Consider the following 26748-nt stretch of genomic DNA (forward strand, 5'->3'; position numbering starts at 1 on the left):
CTTGTAGTAAAGATAAAAACATAACATAAAAAAAAATAATAATAACAAAAAGGAGAGCTAGAATTCCAGGGGGAGGGTGGGGACATTTTAACACAAAAAGAAATTGTTTTAGAAATAAAGGACACTTATGGTATGGCACAGTCTGCACAGCTGCCCCTGGTGCCACCGCCCACTCTGGGTTGGCTTGCAGCGGGTGACCAGAGTGCAGACTACCGCCAGTCAGAGTGGGCGAGCGCACAGCCATGGCCCCCTGGCTGCAGCTCTGCTCTGTCTTCTTCCCTGTCAATGCCTGTCTAAGCGGCTCACAGCTGGCCGTGAGGGGGTGGAGGGGCGCAGGGCGTGGAGGTGCGGGGGGGGGGGGGCGCGGAGAGCTCCAGCAGAGCTTGGGGCACCGACACCTGTGGCTGGAGAGGAGTGGGGCCGGCTGGCAGAAGCAGTGGGCTGCACAACATCACCTTCAGATATGACAAAACACAGGATGGGCCAAGTGAATCTGTTCCAGATTGGCCCAGGGGCCTTTGGTCGTCTCTGACGTAGGCCTGGGTTCCAACCTTGGTTCCCTACTTACCAAATCAGACTGTACCACATATTTGAATCCTGTGGAGAAGCATGTGATTGCTGACGCCCAGAACATCACCATCAGTCAGTATGCCTGTCATGACCAAGTGGCAGTCACTATTCTTTGGTCCCTAGGGGCCCTTGGCATCAAATTCCTAAAAGGATTTCGGGTAGTACCTGAGGAACTGAAGTCAGAGGGAAGACAATTCCAACAACTGATTCTAAAGGACCCGAAACAGTTCAACAGTAGCTTCAAAAGAACTGGAATGGAATCTCAACCTTTCCTGAATATGAAGTTTGAGACAGATTTCTTTGTAAAGATTGGCCCTTTTCCTTCCATTAAAAAGGAAAGCAATTATCACCCTTTATTTTTCAGAACCCGAGCCTGTGACTTGTTACAGCTGGAGAACCTGGCCTGCAAACCATTCTGGAAGCCTCGGAATCTGAATATCACCCAGTACGGTTCCGATATACAGCCACACACCTTTGCCTTCCGCTTCCTCTATCTTCATTACAAGCTCAAGCATGAGGGACCCTTCAAGAGAAAGACCTATAAACAGGAGCAAAATACAGAGACAACCAGCTGCCTCCTTCAAAATGTATCTCCAGGGGATTATATAATCGAGCTGGTAGATGACACTAATACCATAAGAAAAGTGATGCAATATGCTTTAAAGCCAGTGCATTCCCAGTAGGCTGGGCCCATCAGTGCTGTTGCCATCACTTTGCCGCTGGTTGTCATATCCGCATTCGCAACACTCTTCACTGTGATGTACCGAAAGCAGCAACAAGAAAACACATATTCGCATTTAGATGAAGAGTTCTGAGTCCTCCACCTACACCACAGCATTACACCTACACCAGAGAGCGGCTCTGCTGCAGCCCAAGGTCTTCTGCTATTCCAGTACAGAAAGCCAGAATCGCATGAAGGTCGTCCAGTGCTTTGCCTACTTCCTTCAGGACTTCTGTGGCTGTGAGGCGGCTCTGGACCTGTGGGGAGATTTCAGCCTCTGCCGAGAAGGGAAGAGAGAATGGGTCATCCAGAAGATCCATGAGTCCCAGTTCATCATCGTGGTCTGTTCCAAAGGCATGAAGTATTTCGTGGACAAGAAGAACTACAAGCACAAGAGCGGCGGCGCAGCTCAGGGAAAGGGGAGCTCTTCCTGGTGGCTGTGTCTGCCATCGCCAAAAAGCTCCACCAGGCCAAGCAGAGCTCCTCAGCGGCGCTCGCAACTTCATCGCCGTCTACTTGGACTATTCCTGCGAGGGAGACGTTCCTGGCGTCCTGGACCTGAGCACCAAGTACAAGCTCATGGACCGCCTGCTCCAGCTCTGCTCCCACCTGCCCTCGCGCGAGACCACGCTTCGCGCGAGACCACGGCCTCCCGCAGCCCGGACACATCAGCAGGAGAACTACTTCCGGAGCAAGGCAGGCTGGTCTCGGTACGTGACCATCTGCAACATGCTGCAGTTCATCCACGAGGAGTCGGACTGGCTTGAGAAGCAGTTCATGCCCTGCAGCCTCCCCCGCTCCACTGCCGGGAGCCAGTTCAACTCAGGCCTGGTGCTGAATGACGTCATGTACAAACTGGGGCTCGAAAGCGAGGCTGAGGTGCTGTCCCCGGGTCTCCTGAGGGGGCCGCAGCTGGGCCCCAACAAGGCCGTGGGCACCCCTGTCCTGCACGCCGGGAAGACTGCAGGCGCCTTGGGCATGCCACGGGACTCGAGCATCTATGGCTCTACTCCTCTGTGCCCTCCTCCGAGCTGTCTCTGCCCCTCCTGGAGGAACTCCCAGCGGACCAAACTGGAACGTCCTCACTAACCAAGAGCATGAAGTCCTCTTCAGGCCTGGGTGAGGAGGACCCTCCTGCCCTTTTGCCCAACGTTAGAGTCTAAGCATTGCCACTGTAGCTGCCACCTCTCTCTGGTTCCCAGCTCATCTCCCTGGTTGTGCAGCCCACTTGGAACTGAGGTGTCCTACAAGGATGTTTGGAGTGACATTCGTGCCAGTACTTCTTCTCTTTGCCCTTATCCTCTCACAGATATCTTGGCAAAGCCTCCAATTTTCTAAAACCATATGGCGCTCGGAAAGGCATATCCATAAGATCTGACAACAGCTTGCCATGGTAGGTCAGACCTTGGGTTAGAGCCAGCACTGGAAGGTAAGGAGGAAACAAATAAAAAGAAACAGGAAAATACCTGCACTAATCATTCAGACTTAATTTATCTCTTCAAACTTTGTCTGTTCATTGTTGGCTACTTTGATTTGAAATGCTTTGTAAAAAAAAAAAAAAAAAAAAAAGCACTTTTAATACTTTCACAACCACAGAAATCAAGTGTCAGTCTATCTAGAATCCATGTCATTAGAGATGATACTCCTGTCCACTTTAGGTGTGGAATTTATGATGCCATGGGTGTTTAAAAGGTCAAGAAGGTGACTGAATATATAATCACCTTTCATAAATTGAGTCTTAATGTATTTGTGGGTGGCATGGCTGGTTGAGGTGGGGACTGCAGGGCCAGGATGAACATCTAGACCAGCGGTTGCCAACCTTTCAGACTGCATGGATCACCAGTGGTCCATGGACCACCAGTTGGCGACCACTGCTCCAAAGGTTTTCTTAAACCAGCGGTCACCAACCTTTTGGACGTCACATACTAAAAATGGTCCATGGACCATAGGTTGGCGACCGCTGGTCTAGACCATTCTTTCTGAGATGAGCTAGCTGGTCAACATGCAAAAGCACCAGAGCTCAGCTCCCAGGACCACCTCTGGGTCTGAGTAGCATCATGCGAGGGCCAGATCTGCCTGCAAAGCTTTCCTGTGCTACCTTTACTGTGCTGTATCTCATATGGTGATGCCTGGAATTTTATTTTTGAGAGACTGATACACAAATGGATTCTAGTATTGGAAGTTGCAGTTTATGCGTCAGTTGGCTTCTGATCTAAAAAGCTGTGTCCAGAATATTCAGGGTCAGAATCTACTGAAATACAGCAGTGTGTGGCGGTGGTAGCCAGTTAATCTGCTGACCTGGTTTTGACTAATGACAAACCTCTTTTTAAGAAGGTGAAAAGGAGGGACTGTCCCAATGATGAATGTACTCTTCAAATATTGTCTAAAGAAGACATGGAGGAGAAACCAAGATGGCAGCATAGGTAAACACCTAAACTGCTGTCTCACACAACAATTTCAAAACTACAACTAAAAGAAAAAACTGACATCATCCAGAACCACAGAAAGGCTGGCTGAGTGGAAATTCTACAACTAGAAGGAAAGAGAAAAGCACACTGAGACTCAGAAAAACTGTAGAAGGCATAGGTACCGAGGTGCGCGCGCAGAGAGGACTGGCAACTGAGTGCGCGGCTGGCTTTCTCAAGCAGGAGGGAGACAAAAGCTCCTGACTGCACTGAACTCCCGTTCCGGGCGAGACTCTGGGGACCCAGACTCATTCAGGGAGAAATTGGACTGTCTGGCAGCGGGTGAAACTCGAGGGCGGCTTTCTCTCAGACGTACTTGCAGCGATTACCATGGGACACTGAGACACAGGGGCCTATTAGGGCAGGGCTGATGGGAAACCAATGCTGTCTGCTCCACCCTGAGACTCTGCCCCATCCAAGCTGAGCACAGAGGCTTTTGCAAGTCGTGTCTCATAAGGATGTCTCCAGCACAGAAGTTCTCCCAGTGTAGACACAACTGATCCTCACAACCAATTGGCTGGAGGTCAATTCCTCCCAGTGATACCAACAACAATCAAGGATTAACTATAACATGACTGTGCACACAGCCCACAAAGGGGTGCACCAAGAGTGTCCACCTCAGGTAACTGGGGAGGCTGAGCCATTGGGCCCTATAGGACACCTAGCACACAAAGCCACTCTATCAACTCAGGGAAGCAACCAAAATGCAGAGACAAAGAAACAGATCACTAATGAAAGAAATGGAAGAAAGCAAACTACTGGATATAGAGTTCAAAACCACAGTTATAAGGTTTTTCAAGAATTTTCTAGAAAAGGCCAATAAATTTAGTGAGACCCTCGAGGATATGAAAAAGGACCAACTAGAAATTAAGCATACACTGACTGAAATAAAAAATAATATATAGAGATTCAACAGCAGACAAGAAGATCGCAAGAATCAAGTCAAAGATTTGAAATACAAAGAAGCAAAAAACACTCAACCGGAAAAGCAAAAAGAAAAAAGAATCCAAAAATATGAAGATAGTGTAAGGAGCCTCTGGGACAACTTCAAGCGTACCAACATCAGAATTATGGGGTGCCAGAAGAAGAGAGAGAGAGCAAGATACTGAAAACCTATTTGAAGAAATAATGACAGAAAACTTCCCCCACCTGGTGAAAGAAATAGACTTACAAGTCCAGGAAGCACTGAGAACCACAGACAAAAGGGATCCAAAGAGGACCACACCAAGACACATCATAATTGAAATGCCAAGAGCAAAAGACAAAGAGAGAATATTAAAAGCAGCAAGAGAAAAACATTTAGTTACCTACAAGGGAGCACCCATATGACTTTCAGCTGATTTCTCATCAGAAACTATGCAGGCCAGAGGGAGTGGCAAGAAATATTCAAAGTGATGAATAGCAAGAACCTACAACCAAGATTACTCTACCCAGCAAAGCTATCATTCAGAATTGAAGGGCAGATAAAGAGCTTCACAGATAAGAAAAAGCTAAAAGAGTTCATCACCACCAAACCAGTATTATATGAAATGCTGAAAGGTATTCTTTAAAAAGAAGAAGAAGAAGAAAAAGGTAAAGATAAAAATTATGAACAACAAATACATATCTATCAACAAGTGAATCTAAAAATCAAGTGAATAAAAAATCTGATGAACAGAATAAACTGGTAAATATAATAGAATCCGGGGCATAGAAAGGGATTGGACTGACAATTCTTGGGGGGAAAGGGGTGTTGGGGGTGTGGGAAGAGACTGGACAAAAATCGTACACCTATGAATGAGGACAGTAGGGGGGATAAGGGCAGAGGGAGGGGGGGAACCTGGTGGAGGGGAGCTATGGGGGAAAAAAGAGGAACAATTGTAATAATCTGAACAATAAAGATTTATTAAAAAAAAGACATGGGACCTAAAATCATTAATTTCTTGAATCTGAAAGTATTCCCCCTAAAGAAAAAGAAAAAAGGACATTTATAATGAAAAAAGAACCCATCAAGAAACTATAAGACTTATAAACCTATATGCACCCGAAAAAAGAGCTCCAAAATATATGAAACAAAAGCTAATGGAATCAAACTGACAATACACAATTCAACAATAATTGTTGTAGTCTTCAATACCCCACTTTTAAGAATGGATAGAACAATTAGCCAGAACCAACAAACTCAGTGGTCAACTTCAGATAATACTAGAGCACCACAAACCATCTCCACAAATGACAAACTCAAAGGGAAGACTCAGCAGGCAACCCCACTAAAGTGAATCTTACTCTGTAGGGTCTGCCCCTGCACAACAGCTCCTCTACCAAAGTCATGGCTAGTCCTCAAAACCAATCAGCCTGAGAGTCAATCCCTCTCATTGCTGTGCCAAGAACATTCAGGGCTCAACTACAACAGGAGGGCACACACAACCCACACAAAGGACACACCTGGAGCATCTAGCTCAAGTTTCTAGAGAGACTGCACCATTGGGCCCCACTGTCCCCAGAGTGGCAACCAAAATGGGGAGACAAAAATATATGCCCCAAATTGAAGACAGGAGAAATCTCTAGAAAAAGAACTAAATGAAATGAAGACAATCTACCTGATATAGAGTTCAAAACAATGATTAGCCCTAGCTGATTTGGCTCAGTGCACAGAATATCGGCCTGCAGACTAAAAGGTCCGGGTTCGATTCCAGTCAAGGGCACATACTTCGGTTCCAGGCTCTATCCCCAGCCCTGGTTGGGGTGCATGTGTCTCTCTCACATCAATGTTTCTCTCTCTGACCCTTCCTCTCTCTTTCATTCTCTCTAAGAATTAATGAAAAAAATATCCTCTGGTGAGAATTAACAACAAAACAATTATAAAGATGCTCAGAGAACTTATTGACAATTTCACCAGCATAAAAACAGACAAGCCATAAAAAGAACCAGTCAGAAATAAAGAATAGAAAACTGAAATAAAGAATACATTAGAGCAGCAGTTGACAACCTTTTGGACCTCATGGACCACCAGTGGTCTACGGACCACTGGTTGGTGACCGCTGCTCCAAAGGTTTCTTTCCTTAAGGTTTCCTTAAACCAGCAGTCACCAACCTTTTGGACCTCTCGGACCACTGGTTGGTGACCACTGCAGTAGGAGGAATCAAGAGTAGATTAGATGAAATAGAGAACTAGATCAGCAATTTGAAAGTAAGGTAGCAGAAAATGCTCAGCCAAAACAGAAAAAAGGAAAAAACTACCGAAATAAATGAGGATAATTTAAGGAGTCACTGGGACTCCAAGTGTACTAACATTCAGAAGGAGTAGAGAGAGAACACAGGATTAAAATCTACTTGAAGTAATAATTATGAAAATCTTCCCTATCCTGGCAAAGAAAATAGAGACGCAAATCCAGTAGATATAGAGAGTCCCAAACAAGGTGAACCCAAAGAGGGCCACACCAAAACACATCAGAATTAAAATACAAAAAGTTAAATGCAAAGAGAGAATGTTAAAAGCAATAAGAGAAAAGCAGTTAGTTACCTACTAGGGATCTCCTATAAAACTGTTAGCTGATTTCTCAACAGAAACTCTGCAAGCCAGAAGGGACTGCTATGAAATTGTCAATGTTATGAAAAGCAAGGATCTACAAGTAAGTTATTCTACCCAGCAAAGCTATCATTTAGAATTGGATGAGTTTCCCAAACAAGAAAAAGTTAAAGAGTTCATCACCACCAAACCAGTATTACAAAATGTTAAAGAGACTTATTTTAAGAAGAAGAAGAAAATATATATATATGTATATGAATAATAAAATGGCAATAACTACATATCTATCAATAATTATTTTATGTCTAAATGGATTAAATACTTCAGTCAAAAGACATTTGGAGGCTGCATGGATTATAAAAGAGGACCATTACATATTCTGTCTACAAGAGACTCACTTCACAACAAATGACATACACAGGCTGAAAGTAAAGGGATGGAAAAAGAAATTTCATAAAAATGGAAACAACCAAACAAAAAAGCCTGGGTAGCAATATTTATACCAGACAAAATTGACTTTAAATAAAAGCCTATAACAAGAGACAGGAAAGGATCCAAATTCCTCTTCTGGTTATTTATCCAAAAAACCCCAAAACACTAATTCAAAAAGTATATCCATACATTCATAGCAGCATTATTTACAACAGCAAAGATATGGAAATAACCTAAGCGTCCATAAATAGATGAATGGATAGCCCTAGCTGGTTTGGCTCAGTGGATAGTGTTGACCTGCAAACTGAAAGGTCCCGGGTTCAATTCTGGTCAAGGGCACATGCCCAGGTTGTGGGTTTGATCCCCAGTAGGGGGCATGCAGGAGATAGCCAATCAATGATTCTCTCTCATCATTGATGTTTCTATCTCGCTCTCTCCCTTCCTCTCTGAAACCAATAAAAATATATATTAAAAAAATAGATTAATGGATAAAGAAGAAGTGGTACATATGTACAATGAAATATGCCTCAGTCATAAAAAGGAACAAAATCTTGCTGTCAGTGACAACATGGATGGACCTAGAGAGGGTATTATGCTGAGTGAAATACGTCAGTCAGAAAGACAAATGCTAGGTGGTTTTACTTATATATGGAATCTAAAAAAAAACAACAAAATAAATGATCAAACAAAACAGAAACAAACTCACAGATATAGAGAACATTTTGATGGTTACCAAGTGAATGGGGGTTGGAGGATGGGTGAAAAGGGGGAAGCGTTTAAGAAGTTTAAAATGAGCCTTGGCCAGGTGGCTCAGTTGGTGGGAGCATATTCCTTTACACCAGTGGTCGGCAAACTGCGGCTCTGTTGACTGAGTTTGCCGACCACTGCCTTACACCAAACAGCTGCGAGTTCAATTCTCAGTCAGAGCACATACCTAGGTTGCAGGTTCAGTCCACAGTTGGGGCACATACCCGAGGCAACCAATTGGTTTCTCTCTCTCTCTCTCTCTCTCTCTCTCTCTCTCTCTCTCAAAATTAATAAAAACATAGCATCGGGTTAGGATTTTTTTTAAAGTACAAATTTGTAGTTGCAAAGTAGTCATGGGCATGTCAAGTATAACATAGAGAATAAAATCAATAATATTGCAATAACTATGATGTCCAATGTACTAGATTTATTGGGGGTGATTACTTCATAAGTTATATAAATGTCTAATCACTATGTTGTACACCTGAAAGTAATATAATATTGTATGCCAGCTGTGATTAAAAAAATAAAAATAGAATTTTAAAAAGGAAAAGATGTAATACCTCAATAAACTGTAACAGGTAAAGGGAATGAATCAGTAATAAAAAAGCTTTCAACAAAGAAATTCTCAAAGAATAATAACTGGTAAATGCTATAAAACATTTAAAGAAGAATTAAGCAACACTTCACAAACTCTATCACAAATTAGGAGAGGACACTTCCCAACTCATTTTGTGAGGCCACTATTACCTTGATTCTAAAACCAAACACATCACCAGAAAATAAAGCAATTAATCAATATCCTTGATAAATATAAATGTAAAAACACTAAACAAAATACTAGAAAGCCTCATTGAGCATGATATAAAAAGGATTATTCACCATGACCAAGTAGAATTTATACAGAGTTGGTTCAACATATGAAAAACAAATCACTAACTTGATCAAGAAAAGGCCAAAAACCTCATGATCATCTTGATAGCTACAGAAAACACATTTGATAAAGTCTAACACCCTCTCATAATAAAAACACTCCACATAGTAGTAACCGAAAGGAATATGCTTACCTGATAAATGGCATCTACCGAAAGCCCTCAGCTAGCATCGTAACTAATGTAAAAGATTGAAAATGTTTCTCCTAACAGGAATAAGATAAGGATATCTGCTACTGCCACTTCTCTTCAACATTGCAGTGCGATTTCTAGCCAGGCTATTAGAGAAGGAAATTAAATAACAGGCATCCAGAATGGAAACAGAAAGTGAAACTATCTCTATTTGTAAATGACAGGTTCTTGTATACATAAGGTCGTAAGGAATTATGTGATTGCATTGGGGCCACTTGAAGTATTCAGGATAACCTTCCTATTTGAAGGTTATTTCATTAATAATGTTAATTACATCTACAAAGTTCTTTCACAGAAGTACCTAGATTAGTGTTTGATTGAATAACCTGGGAATGGTAATCTTGAGGGAGGGTAAGCATCTTTAGAATTTTCCCTAACGTAATTAGGTAGGCAGTAATTTGGTTCTCTTGTTCCATTTGCTGTGTTTAAAGGTATTAACCAAAGTCTATAAAGCCTGAAGCAGTTGAATGTCTATAAGTTCTTCCTTGACTAATTCAGTTGTAGGACACACTAAATCAATGTGACTACTAATTACGGTTGGCAGAGAACGTTAGTTTGCAGAGAACAGAAATCTGCTTGGTCAATGTAATTGGTAAAATTCCCTGCCCATTTTCATTAGACAGAATCTCAGTCTTCTAACAAAGTGGTTATGGTTCAAAAGATAGATTCCTTGAAATTTGAGTTGTATTTATTTCAGGGTACTAATATTTAATTTTATGTATTTCTGTTGAATCTGAATTTTTCACTTGTGGCTGAATTAATTTGAAAAATATATATACCCATATAACTTTAACAAATAAATAAACCATCTTCCTGTAAAGATAAAATTTCTGCCAAAAGGAAAGAAAATTATACATTAAAAATATGTTTTATTATATATAAAAATATTACATATTCAAAAATATATAAATTATAGAATATATTTAGCTCTAATCTAATAAATAATATTTATTATTTACTTTAAGATATTTGACAGCTTGACTAGTTATGTTATGCTGGACCTTACTGAACATCTACTGCATTAGGCCACTCTACCAAGCCTGGGTGATGTAACAGTTCTACATAATACATAGAAACACACACAGGGAAGCCATCAAAAAGAGACAAAGAAATATGTGCCATGTGAAAGAACAGAACAAAATTTCAAAAAAAGAATTAAACAAAATGGAGACTAGCAATCTACTTGATGCAGAGTTCAAAACACTGGTTATAAGGATGGTCAAGAAACTTATAACTTCCACACCGTAAAAAAGAACCAGTCAGAAATGAAAGATAAACTAACTGAAATGAAGAATAATTTACAGGGAATCAACAGTAGAGTAAATGAAGAATTAAATCAGTGATTTGGAATATATGGAAGCAAAAGCATCCAATCAGAACAGCAAAAAGAAAAAAGAAACCAAAGTTGAAGATAATACAAGGACCTTCTGGGACTAATTTAAGCATACCAACATTCACATCATGGGGATGCTAGAATAAGAAGAGAATGAACAAGAAATTGAAAACGTATTTGAAAAAATAATAACAGAAAACTTACCTAATTCGGTGAAGGAAATAGATATACAAGTCCAGGAAGCACAGAGAATCCCAAACAAATCCCAAAGAGGCCCACACTAAAACACATTATAATTAAAATACAAAAGGTTAAAGACAAAGAGAGAATCTTAAAAGCAGCAAGAGAAAAGCAATTAGTTACCTACAAGAGAGCTCCCATAAGACTGTCAGCTGTTTTCTCAACAGAAACTCTATAGGCTAGAAAGGATTGATTAGAAATATTCAAAGTGATGAAAGGCAAGGACCTACAACCAAGATTACACTACCCAGCAAAGCTATCATTTAGAATTGAAAGACCGATAAAGAGCTTCCTAAACAAGAAAAAGCTCAAGGAAGTTATTACCACCAAATTAGTATTACATGAAGTGCTAAAGGGTCTTCTTTAAGAAGAAAAAATGGAAATATTCAAACAATAACATCACAATAAATACATATCTAACAACTATTGAATCTGAAAAACAAAATAAATGAACAAGCAGAACAGAAATAGGCTCATGATACAGAGGACATTTGAGAGTTGCCAGATGGGAGAGGAGTTGGGAGGATGGGTGAAAATGGTGAAGCGATTAAGAAGTACAAATTAGTTGTTATGGAATAGTCATGGGGATATAAAGTACAGCATAGGGAGTATAGTCAATAATATTCTAATAACTATGTATGGTGTCAAATGGGTATTTATTGGGATGATCCCTTAGTAAGTTATGTAATGTCTAATCACTGGAGTATACACCCAAAATTAATATAATAATGCATTTCAACTGTAATTTAAAAATGGTTTTAAAAAATAAAGTAGAGGGAAAAATGGCGGCGGAATAGACAGACATGTTCTGAGCCTTGTCCCGGAGCAGAAAGAAAGAACAGCTGAGGGTCGCACGAGGAGTGTTTGTTGGCAAGTTGGGGGACAGCTGAACTCCAGAAGAAGGTGGGGGACTGCTAGATGGGGTTCCGCAGACCTGGCAGCCCCAACTGCGGCTGGGTCCCCTCCCGGAGCTGCGGGCTTGGACGCGGAGTCTGCGCCATCTTGAACCGGAAAGTGGAGCTTATCTGAAGCCTGAGAATCCAAAACTACGGCACCCACGGAACAGCTGCGAGCCCCAGAACAACGCTCCCCAATTGGCGCAAACACACGGGTTCAGAGGAGCTCTACACTCCACCACGGAAAGGTCAGATTTCGCCTGGGATAAGGAGAGAGAGAACTACATAACTAGACACCCAGAGAACAGAGACCATGGAAAGACAAAGAAACAGCCAGCATATGAAAGAAAAGCAGGCATCACCAGAAAAAGAAGTAAACGAAATGGAGGCAAGCAACCTTCCAGAAAAAGAATTCACAGAAATGGTCATAAGGTGGCTGAAAAGAAGGGAAGACAAATTCAACAATATGAGCAAGAACCAAGAGGAAATGAAGAAGAACCAAGAAGAAATGAAAAATGACATCGCTGCTGTAAAGAACTCAATAGAATGCATCAAGAGTAGACTAGAAGAAGCAGAGGACCGCATCAGTGACCTAGAAAACAAGGTGGGAAAAAATACCCAAGTAGAGCAACTTCTAGAAAAAAAAAAATTAAAAGGCAGGAGAAGAGCCCAAAACAACATCCGCATAATAGGGGTTCCAGAAGGAAAGGAAGCTGAGCAAGGAATAGAAAACCTGTTTGAAGAAATAATGACAGAAAATTTCCCTGATATAGGGAAGAAAAAACCCACACAAATCCAAGAAGCTCACAGAGTCCCAAGCAAAATGAACCCCAAAAGACCGACACCAAGGCACATTATAATTAAATTGGCAAACACCAACGAAAAAGTAAGAATCTTAAAAGTGGCAACAGAGAGACAGAAAGTTACATACAAAGGAACCCCCATCAGACTAGCAACTGATTTCTCAACAGAAACTCATCAGGCCAGAAAGGAATGGAATGAAATATATAAAGTCATGCAAAGGAAGGGTCTGAATCCAAGAATACTATACCCAGCAAGGCTATCAATCAAAATTGAAGGTGAAATCAGGAGCTTCACAGACAAAAAAAGGACTAAGAGAATTTATTACCACCAAACCAGCAATGCAAGAAATGCTAAAAGGTCTGCTGTAAAAAAAAAAAAAAAAAAAAAAAAATAGGAATCGAAGAAGGAACACAGGGGTAAAGAATAGGAATGGCGACAAATAAGTACCTATCAATAATAACTTTAAATGTAAATGGATTAAATGCCCCAATAAAAAGACATAGGGTAATGGATTGGATAAGAAAACACGACCCATATATCTGCTGTCTACAAGAAACCCACCTCAGAAAAAAAGATGCACACAGACTGAGTGTGAAGGGATGGAAAAAAGTTTCCCAGGCAAATGGAACTGAAAAAAAAGCTGGGGTAGCAACACTTATATCTGACAAATTAGATCTCAAACTGAAGGACATAACAAGAGATAAGGAAGGCCACTTCATAATACTAAAGACAGCAATCCAACAAGAAGAAATAACTCTGGTAAACATATATGCACCCAATACAGGAACACCCAAATACATAAAAAAACTCCTGGAGGATATCAAGGGAGAGATTGACAGCAATACAATCATAGTAGGAGACTATAATACCCCACTATCACCATTGGACAAATCCTCTAAACAAAAAATCAGCAAAGAAACATCAATCCTAAATGACTCACTACACCAGATGGAATTAATTGACATCTTCAGAACATTTCACCCCAAAGCCACAGAATATACATTCTTCTCAAGTGCACATGGGTCATTTTCAAAGATAGACCATATGTTGGGACATAGGCAAAGTCTCTTCAAATTCAAGAAGATAGAAATCATATCAAGCATCTTCTCAGACCACAGTGGCATAAAACTGGAAATCAACTACAATAAAAACAATCCAAAGAAATCAAACACATGGAGACTAAACAGCATGCTATTAAACCATGACTGGGTTACCAGAGAGATCAAAGAAGAAATAAAAAACATCATGGCAACAAATGACAATGAAAACACTACAATCCAAAATCTATGGGACACAGCGAAAGCAGTCTTGAGAGGGAAGTTCATAGCTCTACAAGCCTACTGCAAAAAACAAGAAACAATGGTAATAAATTACCTAACACAACAACTCAAAGAGTTAGAAAAAGAGCAACAAGAAAAGCCCAGTGTAAGCAGAAGGAAGGAAATAATAAAGATCAGAGCAGAGATAAACGACATAGAGACCAAAGAAACAATACAAAAGATCAACAAAACCAAGAGCTGGTTCTTTGAAAGGATAAACAAGATTGATGAAACTCTAGCAAGGCTCACCAAGAAGCAAAGAGAGAGGACCCAAATAAACAAAATCAGAAATGAAAGAGGTGAAATAACAACAGATCCCACCGAAATACAAAGGATTGTTAAAAAATACTACGAACAACTCTATTCCAACAAACTGGACAACCTGGAGGAAATGGACATATTCCTAGAAAAATATAACCTTCCAAAACTCAATCAGGAAGAATCTAAACAGCTCAATATGCAAGTAACTATGGAAGAAATTGAAGCAGTCATCAAAGAACTTCCGGCAAACAAAAGCCCGGGGCAAGACGGCTTCACAGGAGAGTTTTACCAAACATTCAAGGAAGAACTAAAACCTATCCTCCTCAGACTATTCTAAAAAATTCAAGAGGAAGGAACACTTCCAAGCTCCTTCTATGAAGCCAGCATCACCCTAATACCAAAACCAGATAAAGACAACACAGTGAAGGAGAATTACAGGCCAATATCCCTCATGAATGTTGATGCCAAAATCCTCAACAAAATTCTAGCAAATCGGATCCAGCAGTACATCAGAAAGATCATACACCATGACCAAGTAGGATTTATCCCAGGAATGCAAGGATGGTACAATATCCGAAAATCAATAAACGTGATACATCACATAAACAAATTGAGAGATAAAAATCACATAGTCATATCAATTGATGCAGAAAAAGCATTTGACAAAATCCAACACCCTTTCTTGATAAAAACTCTCAACAAGGTGGGAATAGAAGGATCTTACCTCAACATAATAAAAGCTATATATGATAAACCCACAGCTAACATCATACTCAATGGGCAAAAACTAAAACCATTTCCCCTTAGAACAGGAACAAGACAGGGATGCCCACTCTCACCACTCCTGTTTGACATAGTACTGGAAGTATTAGCCATTGCAATTAGACAAGAAGAAATAAAAGGCATCCAAATTGGAAAAGAAGAAGTAAAGCTGTCCTTATTTGCAGATGACATGATATTGTACATAAAAAACCATAAAGACTCGATCAAAAAACTAACAGACTTAATAAATGAATTCGGCAATGTAGCAGGATACAAAATTAACGCCAAGAAATCTATGGCATTTCTATACACCAACAGTGAACTTACAGAAAGAGAGACTAAAAAAGCAATCCCATTTTCCATCGCACCAAAAAAATTAAGATACTTAGGAATAAACTTAACCAAGGAGGTAAAAGACCTATAGTGGAAAACTATAGGACACTGAAAAAAGAGATAGAGGAAGATGTAAACAGATGGAAGAACATACCATGTTCATGGATTGGTAGAATCAACATCATTAAAATGTCCATACTACCCAAAGCAATCTATAGATTCAATACACTCCCCATTAAAATACCAATGGCATATTTCACAGACCTAGAAAGAACTCTCCAAAAATTCATCTGGAATAAAAAAAGACCCCGGCCAAAACCGGTTTGGCTCAGTGGATAGAGCGTTGGCCTGTGGACTGAAAGGTCCCAGGTTCGATTCCGGTCAAGGGCATGTACCATGGTTGCGGGCACATCCCCAGTAAGGGGGTGTGCATGAGGCAGCTGATCGATGTTTCTCTCTCATCGATGTTTCTAACTCTCTATCCCTCTCCCTTCCTCTCTGTAAAAAATCAATAAAAATATATATTTAAAAAAAAAAAAAAAAAAAAACAGCAAAGACAAAAAAAAAAAAAAGACCCCGAATAGCCACAGCAATCCTAAGAAAGAAGAATAAAGTAGGAGGGATATCAATACCAGATTTCAAGCTGTATTACAAAGCCACTGTCCTCAAAACAGCCTGGTACTGGCACAAGAACAGACATATAGATCAATGGAATAGAATAGAGAATCCAGATATCGACCCAAACCAATATGCGCAATTAATATTTGACAAAGGACGCATTAGCATACAATGGAGTCAAGACAGTCTCTTCAATAAATGGTGTTGGGAAAATTGGACAGATACATGCAAAAAAATGAAACTAGATCACCAACTTACACCATACACAAAAATAAACTCAAAATGGATACAGGACTTAAATATAAGACGGGAAACCATAAAAATACTAGAGGAATCCACAGGCAGAAAAATCTCAGACATATGCCAAAAGAACTTTTTCACTGATACTGCCCCTAGAGCAATGGAAGCCAAAGAGAAAATAAACAAATGGGACTACATCAAAATAAAAAGCTTTTGCACAGCAAAAGAAACCATCAACAAAACAACAAGAAACCCCACTGTATGGGAGAACATATTTGCAAATGTTATCACTGATAAAGGTTTAATCTCCAACATCTACAGGCAGCTTATACAACTTAATAAAAGGAAGATAAATGATCCAATAAAAAAATGGGCAACGGACCTAAATAGAATCTTTTCGAAAGAAGACAGAAAGAAGGCCAAGAGACACATGAAAACATGCTCAAAGTCACTAATTATTTGAGAGATGCAAATCAAAATGACAATGCGATACCATCTCACACCTGTCAGAATGGCTATCATCAACAAATCAACAAACGACAAGTGTTGGCGAGGATGCGGAGAAAAAGGAACCCTCGTGCACTGCTGGTGGAATGCAGACTGGTGCAGCCACTGTGGAGAACAGTATGGAGTTTCCTCAAAAAACTGAAAATGGAACTCCCATTTGACCCAGTAATCCCACTCCTAGGAATATATCCTAAGAAACTAGAAACACCAATCAGAAAGGATATATGCACCCCTATGTTCATAGCAGCACAATTTACAATAGCTAAGATTTGGAAAAAGCCTAGGTGCCTGTCAGCAGATGACTGGATCAGAAAACTATGGTACATCTACACAATGGAATACTATGCTGCCATAAAAAAGAAGGAATTACTACCATTTGTAGGCACCTGGATGGAATTAGAGAACATTATGCTAAGTGAAATAAGCCAGTCAATGAAAGAAAAATACCACATGATCTCACTCATTTGGGGATAATGAAAAACATTATAAACTGATGAACAAAAAGATAGATACAGAGGCAGTAAAGCATCAAACAGACTGTCAAATTACAGTGGTAAGGTTAGGGAGAGGTGGGGGAAATAAGAGATCAAATGAAGGACTTATATGCATGCATATGAGTAACCAATGGATGCAAAACATTGGGGGGTGAGGGCATGTATGGGAGTGGGGTGGGGGGGGGCAATGGTAAGATATGTACACATATAATACCTTAATAAAAAAAAAATAGTAATAATGCCATATCCTCCTTTCTGTAACTCTTTCTATCCTCTGTGTCAGTTAGGGATTGATTTTGTTTACAGAGATTACCAAATAAGAGCCATATAAGAGGCTTGAGCCCTAACTGGTTTGGCTCAGTGGATAGAGCATCGGCCTGTGGACTGAAGGGTCCCAGGTTTGATTCCGGTCAAGGGCATGTACCTCTGGTCAAGGGCATGTACCTTGGTTGCGGGCACATCCCCAGTAGGGGGTGTGCAGGAGGCAGCTGATCGATGTTTCTATCTCATCGATGTTTCTAACTCTCCCTCTCCCTTCCTCTCTGTAAAAAAATCAATAAAATATATATTTTTTAAAAATAATAAAGTAATAAAAATTTAAAAAGTTGACCAAGAAAAAGAAAAATCTACAAAACCTTTTCTCTGGGACATTTGAGATATTGCTCCCTGGCATATGTCCTCAGTTTAGATCAAATAAACTCTTATAAAAATTCTCTATATGTTTGGACATTTCTTGCATCAATACCCTTCTTTTCCCTTAAAAAAAAAAAAAAGATGTCTGGGCCCAAGTATAATCATTTTTTACTTTTGTCAATAGCTCCCCTTCCCCACCCTACTTCCTATAAAAATCTTACACTTCGTAAAAAAAAAAAAAAAAAAAAAAGCTGTCTAAAAAGCTCACAAACACCTTGATATGCAACAACTATTTTAATAGTATTTAGAATATTCACAGAATTTATCGTGATGCCTTACACACACTGGGATTAATAAATGCTTTTGAATTAAAATGAACAATTGTCACCACCATATGTAAATATGTGTACATAAACATATAAAATAAATTTTTCTTTGTTACTTTTTACTTTTAAAATAGTGTAACTACAACATAAACAGGACAAGTAGAATAATACACTATAATTCTACTTCATGAACACAAATCTTATTTGTATTTTTATTATTAAAAAACTAGAGGCCCAGTGCACAAAATTCGTGCACGGCGGGGGGGGGGGGGTGTCCCTCAGCCCAGCCTGCACCCTCTCCAATCTGGGACCCCTTGAGGGATGTCTGACCACCTGTTTAGGCCCTATCCTAAATGGGCAGTTGGACATCACTCTCACAATCCAGGACTGCTGGCTCCCAACCACTTGCCTGCCTACCTGATTGCCTCTAACCACTTCTGCCTGCCAGCCTGATCACCCCTAACCACTCCACTGCCAGCCTGATTAACCCCTAACTGCTCACCAGCTGGCCTGATTGCCCCTAACTGCCCTCCCCTGCTGGCCTGGTCACCCCTAACTGCCCTCCCCTGCAGGCCTGGTTGCCCCTAACTGCCCTCCCCTGTTGACCCGGTCACCCCTAACTGCCCTCCCCTGCAGGCCTGGTTGCCCCCAACTGCCCTCCCCTGTTGACCCGGTCACTCCTAACTGCCCTCCCCTGCTGACCTAGTCACTCCTAACTGCCCTCCCCTGCTGGCCTGGTTACTCCTAACTGCCATCCCTTGCAGGCCTAGGTCCCCCCCAACTGCCCTCCCCTGCCAGCCATCTTGTGGGGGCCATCTTGTGTCCACATGTGGGCAACCATCTTTGACCACATGGGGGTGGCCATCTTGTGTCTTAGAGTGATGGTCAATTTGCATATTACTCTTTCATTAATTAAGACAGGCTTAACTACTATAAAAATATCTTTAATTGAAAATTCAGATGAATACCAAAGTTAATTTTTTTATAGAATAAGGATAAACATCAAGGTAGGCTTCAGCTACATTTGCTACAAAAGTGAACACTGGCCACTAAAATTAAGATTATAACTTGTTTGTTCTTAGAGGAGGAATGTTATCCTTTACTCATGTATCACCAAAATTGCATATTGTTAGATGCGAAAATACTCAATGTTTATTAAACAGATGAGGGGACAGCAAAGCACAGCCCACAGACAAATCACATTTGCCACCAGATTTTGTATGAGAGCTAAGGGTTTTTACATTTTAAATGGTTGAAATTTTTCTAAAGAGTATTTTATGATCTGTGAAATTTATATGAATTATCAATGCAAGGGTCCATCAATAAAGTTTTATTATAACACAGCCGTGCTTGATTCTTATGTGTTGTCTATGCTACTTTCACAATACAATGTAGAGTCGAGTATTCTGTATGGCCTAAAAAAACAAAATTATTTACTGTCTGGCCCTTTAAAGACTAAAAATGCAGGTCTCTGGAATAGAACAGGTGTTAGATTTATGTCTCCATCAACAGATTACAAATTCATTGAGGACAAGAGCCATGTTCTTGTTCACTATTATATCTGTAGGTCCTAGAACAGATTGTGGAACAGTGGAAATGCTCAATAAAAAGTTTTTTTAAAAAAAATACATACATAAAGGAATAAATGAACATTAATTTTTTACTGATTCCCAAATAAAAATATGTTAAGATTATAAAGGCTGCAAAAATGTGATCTAGAGAGTGAGAATGTAAGATCCTTCTTTCCATTTTTTGTCTTCTGCTGTTTTTCCTTAATGAAATAATCCAATTTACTGTCTACATAATGCAGCCTGACAAGTATTAAGTAATAGATTATGGTTCCCAGCAACCTTCAGAAAGGACAGAATACTCTCAGTTCCAATAATTACAGGCTGTTGTTGTTCCTTGTGATTAAGCCCCTAGCAATTTAGGACATGTTGGTATTAAAAAATCCAGTGATTAATATAATGCTTATATTTAAAAAAAACTAAAATTGGGGAGGAGGCTTTAAGGATAAACAAAAGGGGCATAGTGTTATGGGAATGGATACTTGAAGGAATAAAACAAAACAAGTTAGCCCTGATTGGTATTGTTAAGTAGTTAGAGCATCAGTCCACACATCAAAATGTCACGGATTTGATTCTTGGTCAGGGAACATACCTGAGTTGCAAATCCGGACCTAGTCAGGGCACATGCAGGAGGCAACCAATTGATGTGTGTCTCTCACATGGATGTTTCTCTCTCTCTTCCTTTCCCCCTCCATCCCTCCCTTTCACTCTCTCTAAAATCAATGGGAAAAATATCCTTGGGTGAGGATTAACACACACACAAAAAATGTTTAAAGCAGTTTTATTATAATAGCTCAAAATAAGAAAAAACAAAGGTGTCAGTCAATAGGGTAATGGGAGAATAACCCATACAATTGCATACTGGCCAGCAATAAAAAGAAAAGAATTAAAGATACACTGATTTGGGCAGAGCTACAAAGCCCACCCCAAGGGGCCCACCACAAGAAGATTATATATATAAGATCCCCACATTGGCAGTTCAGGCTTTGGATCAGAATCCCCTGGACTAGCAGCACTGCGTAATAAAGGTTTTCTTTCCTGATTCCTCTGAGTGCTGACTGATCATTCTCCTGAGCCATTTGAACAGCTACCACAACAGCATGACAGTGATGTTCACACTTTGTTAAGGATTGGTTGTACAGGTGAACACATTTGTCAGAATTTATCAAAGAGTACACTTAATATTGGTGTTTTAATCTAATTTAAATTTTACCTCAAAGAAAAAAGGAGAACTTGAACTCTAGTGTAGGAGCAGACAAACTTTTCTTAAAGGGCCAAATCATTTAGACTTTGTGGACCATATGGTCTCTCCAATCACTCAAATCCAAGTTTGCAGCACAAAAGCAGCCACAGACAATTCGTGAATGAATTGGCCTGGCTGTGTAAAAACAAACAAACAAACAAACAAAAAACCACACACACAAACACAAACTAATAAAAACCAACAACTTTATTTACAGAAACCAGAAAATACCGCAAGCCCATGGTTTGTTGACTCCTGCATTTAGTTAAGAATATCATGCTTTCATTTGGGGTAAGGTGATTCCTGCAATTTTCTTTGAATGCATTGCAAATATGATGCATTGAGGAATAAAGGATTAAATAAATAGATGAATGGCTATGTGATAAAACAAATATAGTTATTTGAGTTGTATTACCTAAGTGGTAAATATATGGTTACACACAGCAAACTTTTTCAACTTTTGCATATCCTTGAAAATACTTATAATAAACTGCCAGAGGCAAAAACTAAACAAATAAAAAATAAGTGGGCACATAGAGCTTGCTTATAGCTTACTGGGGAAAACAGAGTTAATAATACAGTATAGATGAGACTTTTAAAGCTCAAAAATATGCCCAGCAATGGATCACTGCAGGTGTGGCTGCAGTCCTAGGTTAAAACCATCACACCTTTCTAGAACAAAATGAAAAGTTTGGATGCTGTTTAATAGTATGCTTATTTCAAAATAAATAGATTTCAGCTCCAATTTAACAATTGGTCAAAGTGCAAAAGTTTTAATATTACCATTTAAACCTGATTTTAAACACTCATAAGAAAGATGATCTTTAAAAAAAAAAAAAAAGTATCGTTATTGTTGAAAGTATTACAGATATTCCCTCCCCCCCGCCCCCTTGAGTCCCTCCTTCCCACCTCGGCCTTTCTCAGGCCTTCCATAAGAAAAATGATTTTTTAAAAATCAGTAATACATTGTAATCACTCTGCCCTGAGCTTTAGTAGACTTCAAATATTGACACAGGCATGTTTTTAATGTTCTAATAGATTTTAAAATTTAGCTCTGAAAATTTATTATACATAACCAGATTGAAAATTTATAACAGGGCGAAGATTAGGTAGCATTAATCCCATTTACAGATAAGAAGCCTAGATATAGAGATGTTTACTGACACATGGTATAACAATGATTCTATTTGGCACTGAGGATACAACTATAACTAAAAAAGACAAAGGCCACGTTTGCAGTTCTACTACTGAAATATTGGCTTTATTTTAATCTCTCAGCCAGGATCTTTCCACACTCTGCTAACAAGCTTCTATGCTAATATACTAATGCCAAAGAGATTCTTTTTTTTAATGTATTTTTATTGATTTTAGAGAGGAAGGGAGAGGGAGAGAGAAATAGAAACATCAATGATGAGAGAGAATCATTGATCGGCTGCCTCCTGCACACCCCGCACTGGGGATTGAGCCTGCAACCGGGGCATGTGCCCTTGACCGGAATCGAACCTGGGACCCTTCAGTCTGCAGGCTGGCACTCTATCTACTGAGCCAAACCAGCTAGGCGGGATTCTTGAAATCAGTCTAGCCAAAAGCAAAACATAAAATTGATGAATTAATTTATGTAGTCTCATGTTTAAATTTCACAATTTCCATAGAGTCAAAATATATAGAAAATCCTAATTATTGTCTAGATCTAGATACCTTTGGCATCCCATGAACTTAATTATAAGAATCCAATGTGATATTTTAGAATAATAAATATCTTGAAAATGGTTACAGTATAAAGAAAATTAGACAGCATAATTATTCATATCTAAATATCAGCTAAGATTCTACAGCCATAATCAAACACATGACAAAAAATGGAAGAAATGAAAGAAATTCAAAGTATTTACCAGATATAGCACCATTATGATCATAAAATGGAGGTGATAGACCAGTCATCCCATTTCTCTTTGTCCAACCAAGTTGCGGACTCTGGTCTTGTGTCATATTACAGAGCCCATCCTCAAAATCACATCTTTCATAATTTGAGCCTAATGAGAGAAAAAATAAATTAGCTTTCACAACCCATTTGGCTTCTTAAGAAATAAGAAAATATTAGAAAAAGAAAGCTTAGCAACAAATGACAAGGGTAGATTAGCATAAAGATTATTTCTCACATTTAAGTTTACTTTATTAATGTAAAGCTTTTTTGCATATGACATTCTAATAAATCATCACACACAAAACCCAGTGAAACCAGAAGACTGAGGACCTAATCCTGGCTTTGTCTCTTATTAACCAAGTACCTTAGCTAAACCACTTACCCAGAGAAAAACCCTTTCCTTCACTTATAAGATTAAAATAATAATATCCTGCCCTGTCTCCCTAAAGCAATTGCTGTGAGGATCTAATGACATATGTACATAAAAAAAATATTTCACAACTCATAGGCACTGTAAAATATGAGGAATTGCTATTAGGGTTACATCTAACACAATCTTAATATTCCTGCCATCCAGGCATATCAGAATTCCATCGCGTCTGTGATGGACCCCTGGAATTGAACATAGCACCTCCCTGTTGAATCTCAATGTTCTTGAAATTCTGAATGCTTTTATGTAGCAAAGACATTTTCGGGCTTTTTCCCCCGCTTTGGGTATAAGTGATCCAAGAGGCTTGGGAGAAGCAAGATTTGGACACTTGGTTATTCAGAATAAGGCTTTATTCCATTATATTTAAAAAAATCCTAAGTATATAAAAAAATGGTCAACCTCAAAAAAAAAAAAAAAAGGTTATCTCAACCACAAATCTACAAATCACCCCTCCTTGGGTTGTAATCCTTAGCAGCTATGGAGATGTCCCTTTAACAAGATTGTTCTTGCCCTGACTGGTCGAATTAGCCATAGTAAGAGTAATTATGCTGGTTGTTAAATAGTGCTTGGCAACCCAGTCACAAAAACATTTTTTCTTAATTTATTGGGATGACATTGGTTAATAAAATGATAGGTCTCAAGTTACAATTTTATAATACATCATCTGTATATTACACTGTGTGTTTACCATCCAATGTCAAATCTGTTGTCACCAAATTTTGACTCGCTTTATCCTTTACTACTTCACAACCCCACCTCTTTTCCCTCTGGTAACCATGATACTGTTGCTTGTGTCTATGAGTTTTCCTTTGTTCATTTGTCTTGTTTGTTTATTTGTTACTTTCAGTTTTATATCCCACATACGAGTGAAATCATATTGTTCTTGACTTTTTCTCTCTGACTTACTTTGCTTAGCATGACATTCTCATAATCCATCCATTTGGTCCCATAAAAATAGCAGTTTTTCATCTTTTTTATGGCTGAGCAGCATTTCATTGTATATATGTACCACATCTTCTTTATCCAATCATCTCTCAAAGGACACTTCAGTTGTTTCTATGTTTTGACCACCATGAATAATGTTGCATTGAACATAGAGGTGCATATATCTTTATGAATAAATGTTTCAGATTTTGGGGATAGATACCCCAAAGAGGGGTTGCTGGGCTATATGGTAACTCTATTCTTAATATTTTTAGGAATATTTGTATTTTCCATAGTGGCTATATCAGTTTGCATTCTCACAAGCAGTGAATTTTTATTTAGTCACATTTTGGACAAAATATTATTTAATAATAATACACCTGGTGCATGTTCTTTAGGTATTCTACATGAAAATTCAAGGATGATTGGGAAATGCCACTTTAAACACTAACTAAACCTGTTTTGTTACTAATGGTCTACTTTATTAATTTTACTTCTTGGTCCTTATTTTGAAACATTTTATAAACCAGCTATATTCGGTAATAATAACAGGAATAGCCACATTTTATTGAAGTAGATTGTTCTATGTTAGGTATTTTGCTTTCAGTAGTTTATTTATTCCTTATGAAGCAGACATTTTCTTCTATTTTAAATGAGAAAATGGAGGTGCTGTGTTGGAGGCATGAAGTAACTTGCTCAACGTAGAACTTCTAGTGAGTGCTGGGTCAAGGGTGGAACCAGGTCTTTTTTGACTTCAGAACATGAACTCTTAAAGCTCTGTTCTAAAATCTAACTGTGAATTTGCTGTTCCATTCTTTTTTTTCTTTATTGATTAAGGTATTACATATGTGTCCTTATCCCTCTCATTGCTCCCCCACCTCCCACCCCCTGCTCATGCCATCACCCCCCTGGTGTCTGTGTCCATTGATTAAGCTTATATGCATGCATAAAAGTCCTTCTTATCAAACACCTAGAATTAGAGGTCTATCAGAGTTTCTAGTCAGCCTAAGGACACTAGTATTTCCAGACAGAACTGATGTTATTCTATCCAAAAGCAAAGAAACTTGGTTAATCTATGAATCAAAGCATGGTTAAATTTACAATCTCTATAAGGCCTTTGAAATATTTGAAATAGCCAAAACATCCCAATTTTTACCTCATGGACCCCTAGTGGTTCAGGGACTTCGGTTGAATAAAAATAAACTAAATTACATAGTTAGATGTAATATGTAAATATATATATATATATATATATATATATATATACACACACACACACACACACACACACACACACACATACACACACACACGTGTGTGTGTGTTATTCAGTTAGCTATGCATGTATCTGCATAAATATGTATCATTATTGCTAGGGTCTTTCCGCTGCTAGGGTTCAGGAATCTGGAGAAGGGGCTGCATGTAAATGAATAAACTAGACACTAGACAAAAAATATAAATTTGGGAGGCATGGGGGAGCCAGGGGAGGCTCCACTTTCTAGTGAAGTGGGCTCTTCGAATCTCTGGACCCACATTTTGCCCTTTAGCAAAGCAGATATACATATGAAAGGTAAGGTCTGGTAAACACTAAAGGACCATCAGGTTGGGGGAACTGCCCTCAGCTGTCTGGCAGCAGGCAATAATATGCAGATCTTCAGCCCTGCTGAAGGTGTCCATCAGTCTTCTGACAACTTCTCGCATAATTATGACCTGCTGTAATTTGCCACCAGCACCTTATCAAGTTTCCTGTAGTTTCCACCAATTTTTATAACTCTCTACTTGTGAATATAAAATATTCAAAACTATTTTATCACCATATTTTAGCAATTACGTGTATGAAATGTACACACATTTCCTATAGATGTCAAACATTTTTTTGAATACCAAGAAATTACCTTACAGTACAATTACTAGTTGACATCTGTTTGCAATGTTCATTGTTCTTTTTAATACACAAGGATAATGGTGATGATTGCTGGAAGTGGTAGAACTAGAAAAATAGCTAAATAAAACATTTTTCCCCTTTGGTCTCAACAAGGTTTCTTTTTGTTATAAAATGAATCTAAAGAGCATACATTTTCAACTAATTCTTATTTAAAAAGGCAATCATGAACTTGTAATAACTGCTGGATTATTCAAAAACGCATCAGAAAGTTTCTAAGTATCCATTTCCTCCACTAGAAAATTATATGTTTTAAACCATTTAAACAATTTTTCTTGAATTGTGCCTGATTTACCTTTTAATTCCATATGCCACACATCTACATTAAAATCTGAAACTACCTGCTATTTTAAAATCTACTTCCATGTAGATTTCTGCTGTCACA

The 26748-nt window shown here is 39.0% G+C and overlaps 1 protein-coding gene and 1 pseudogene across 2 annotated transcripts in view; one reads left to right on the forward strand and one right to left on the reverse strand.

Moving 5' to 3' along the window:
• Positions 1 to 26748, reverse strand: part of MALRD1 (MAM and LDL receptor class A domain containing 1) — a gene marked incomplete at its 5' end in the record, with an annotated part of 676620 nt that overhangs the window by 638461 nt on the left and 11411 nt on the right. The window contains one exon of the mRNA XM_080679375.1: positions 23036 to 23176. Coding sequence (XP_080535501.1) covers positions 23036 to 23176 — 141 coding nt within the window. The remainder of the gene's footprint in view (positions 1 to 23035; positions 23177 to 26748) is intronic.
• Positions 243 to 2454, forward strand: LOC308255506 (interleukin-17 receptor D-like; annotated as a pseudogene). Its single transcript has 2 exons — positions 243 to 487; positions 577 to 2454. The product of its transcript is annotated as an interleukin-17 receptor D-like (transcript).

The sequence above is a fragment of the Plecotus auritus genome (assembly GCF_963455305.1).
Source record: "Plecotus auritus genome assembly, chromosome: 1".
NCBI lineage: Eukaryota > Metazoa > Chordata > Mammalia > Chiroptera > Vespertilionidae > Plecotus > Plecotus auritus.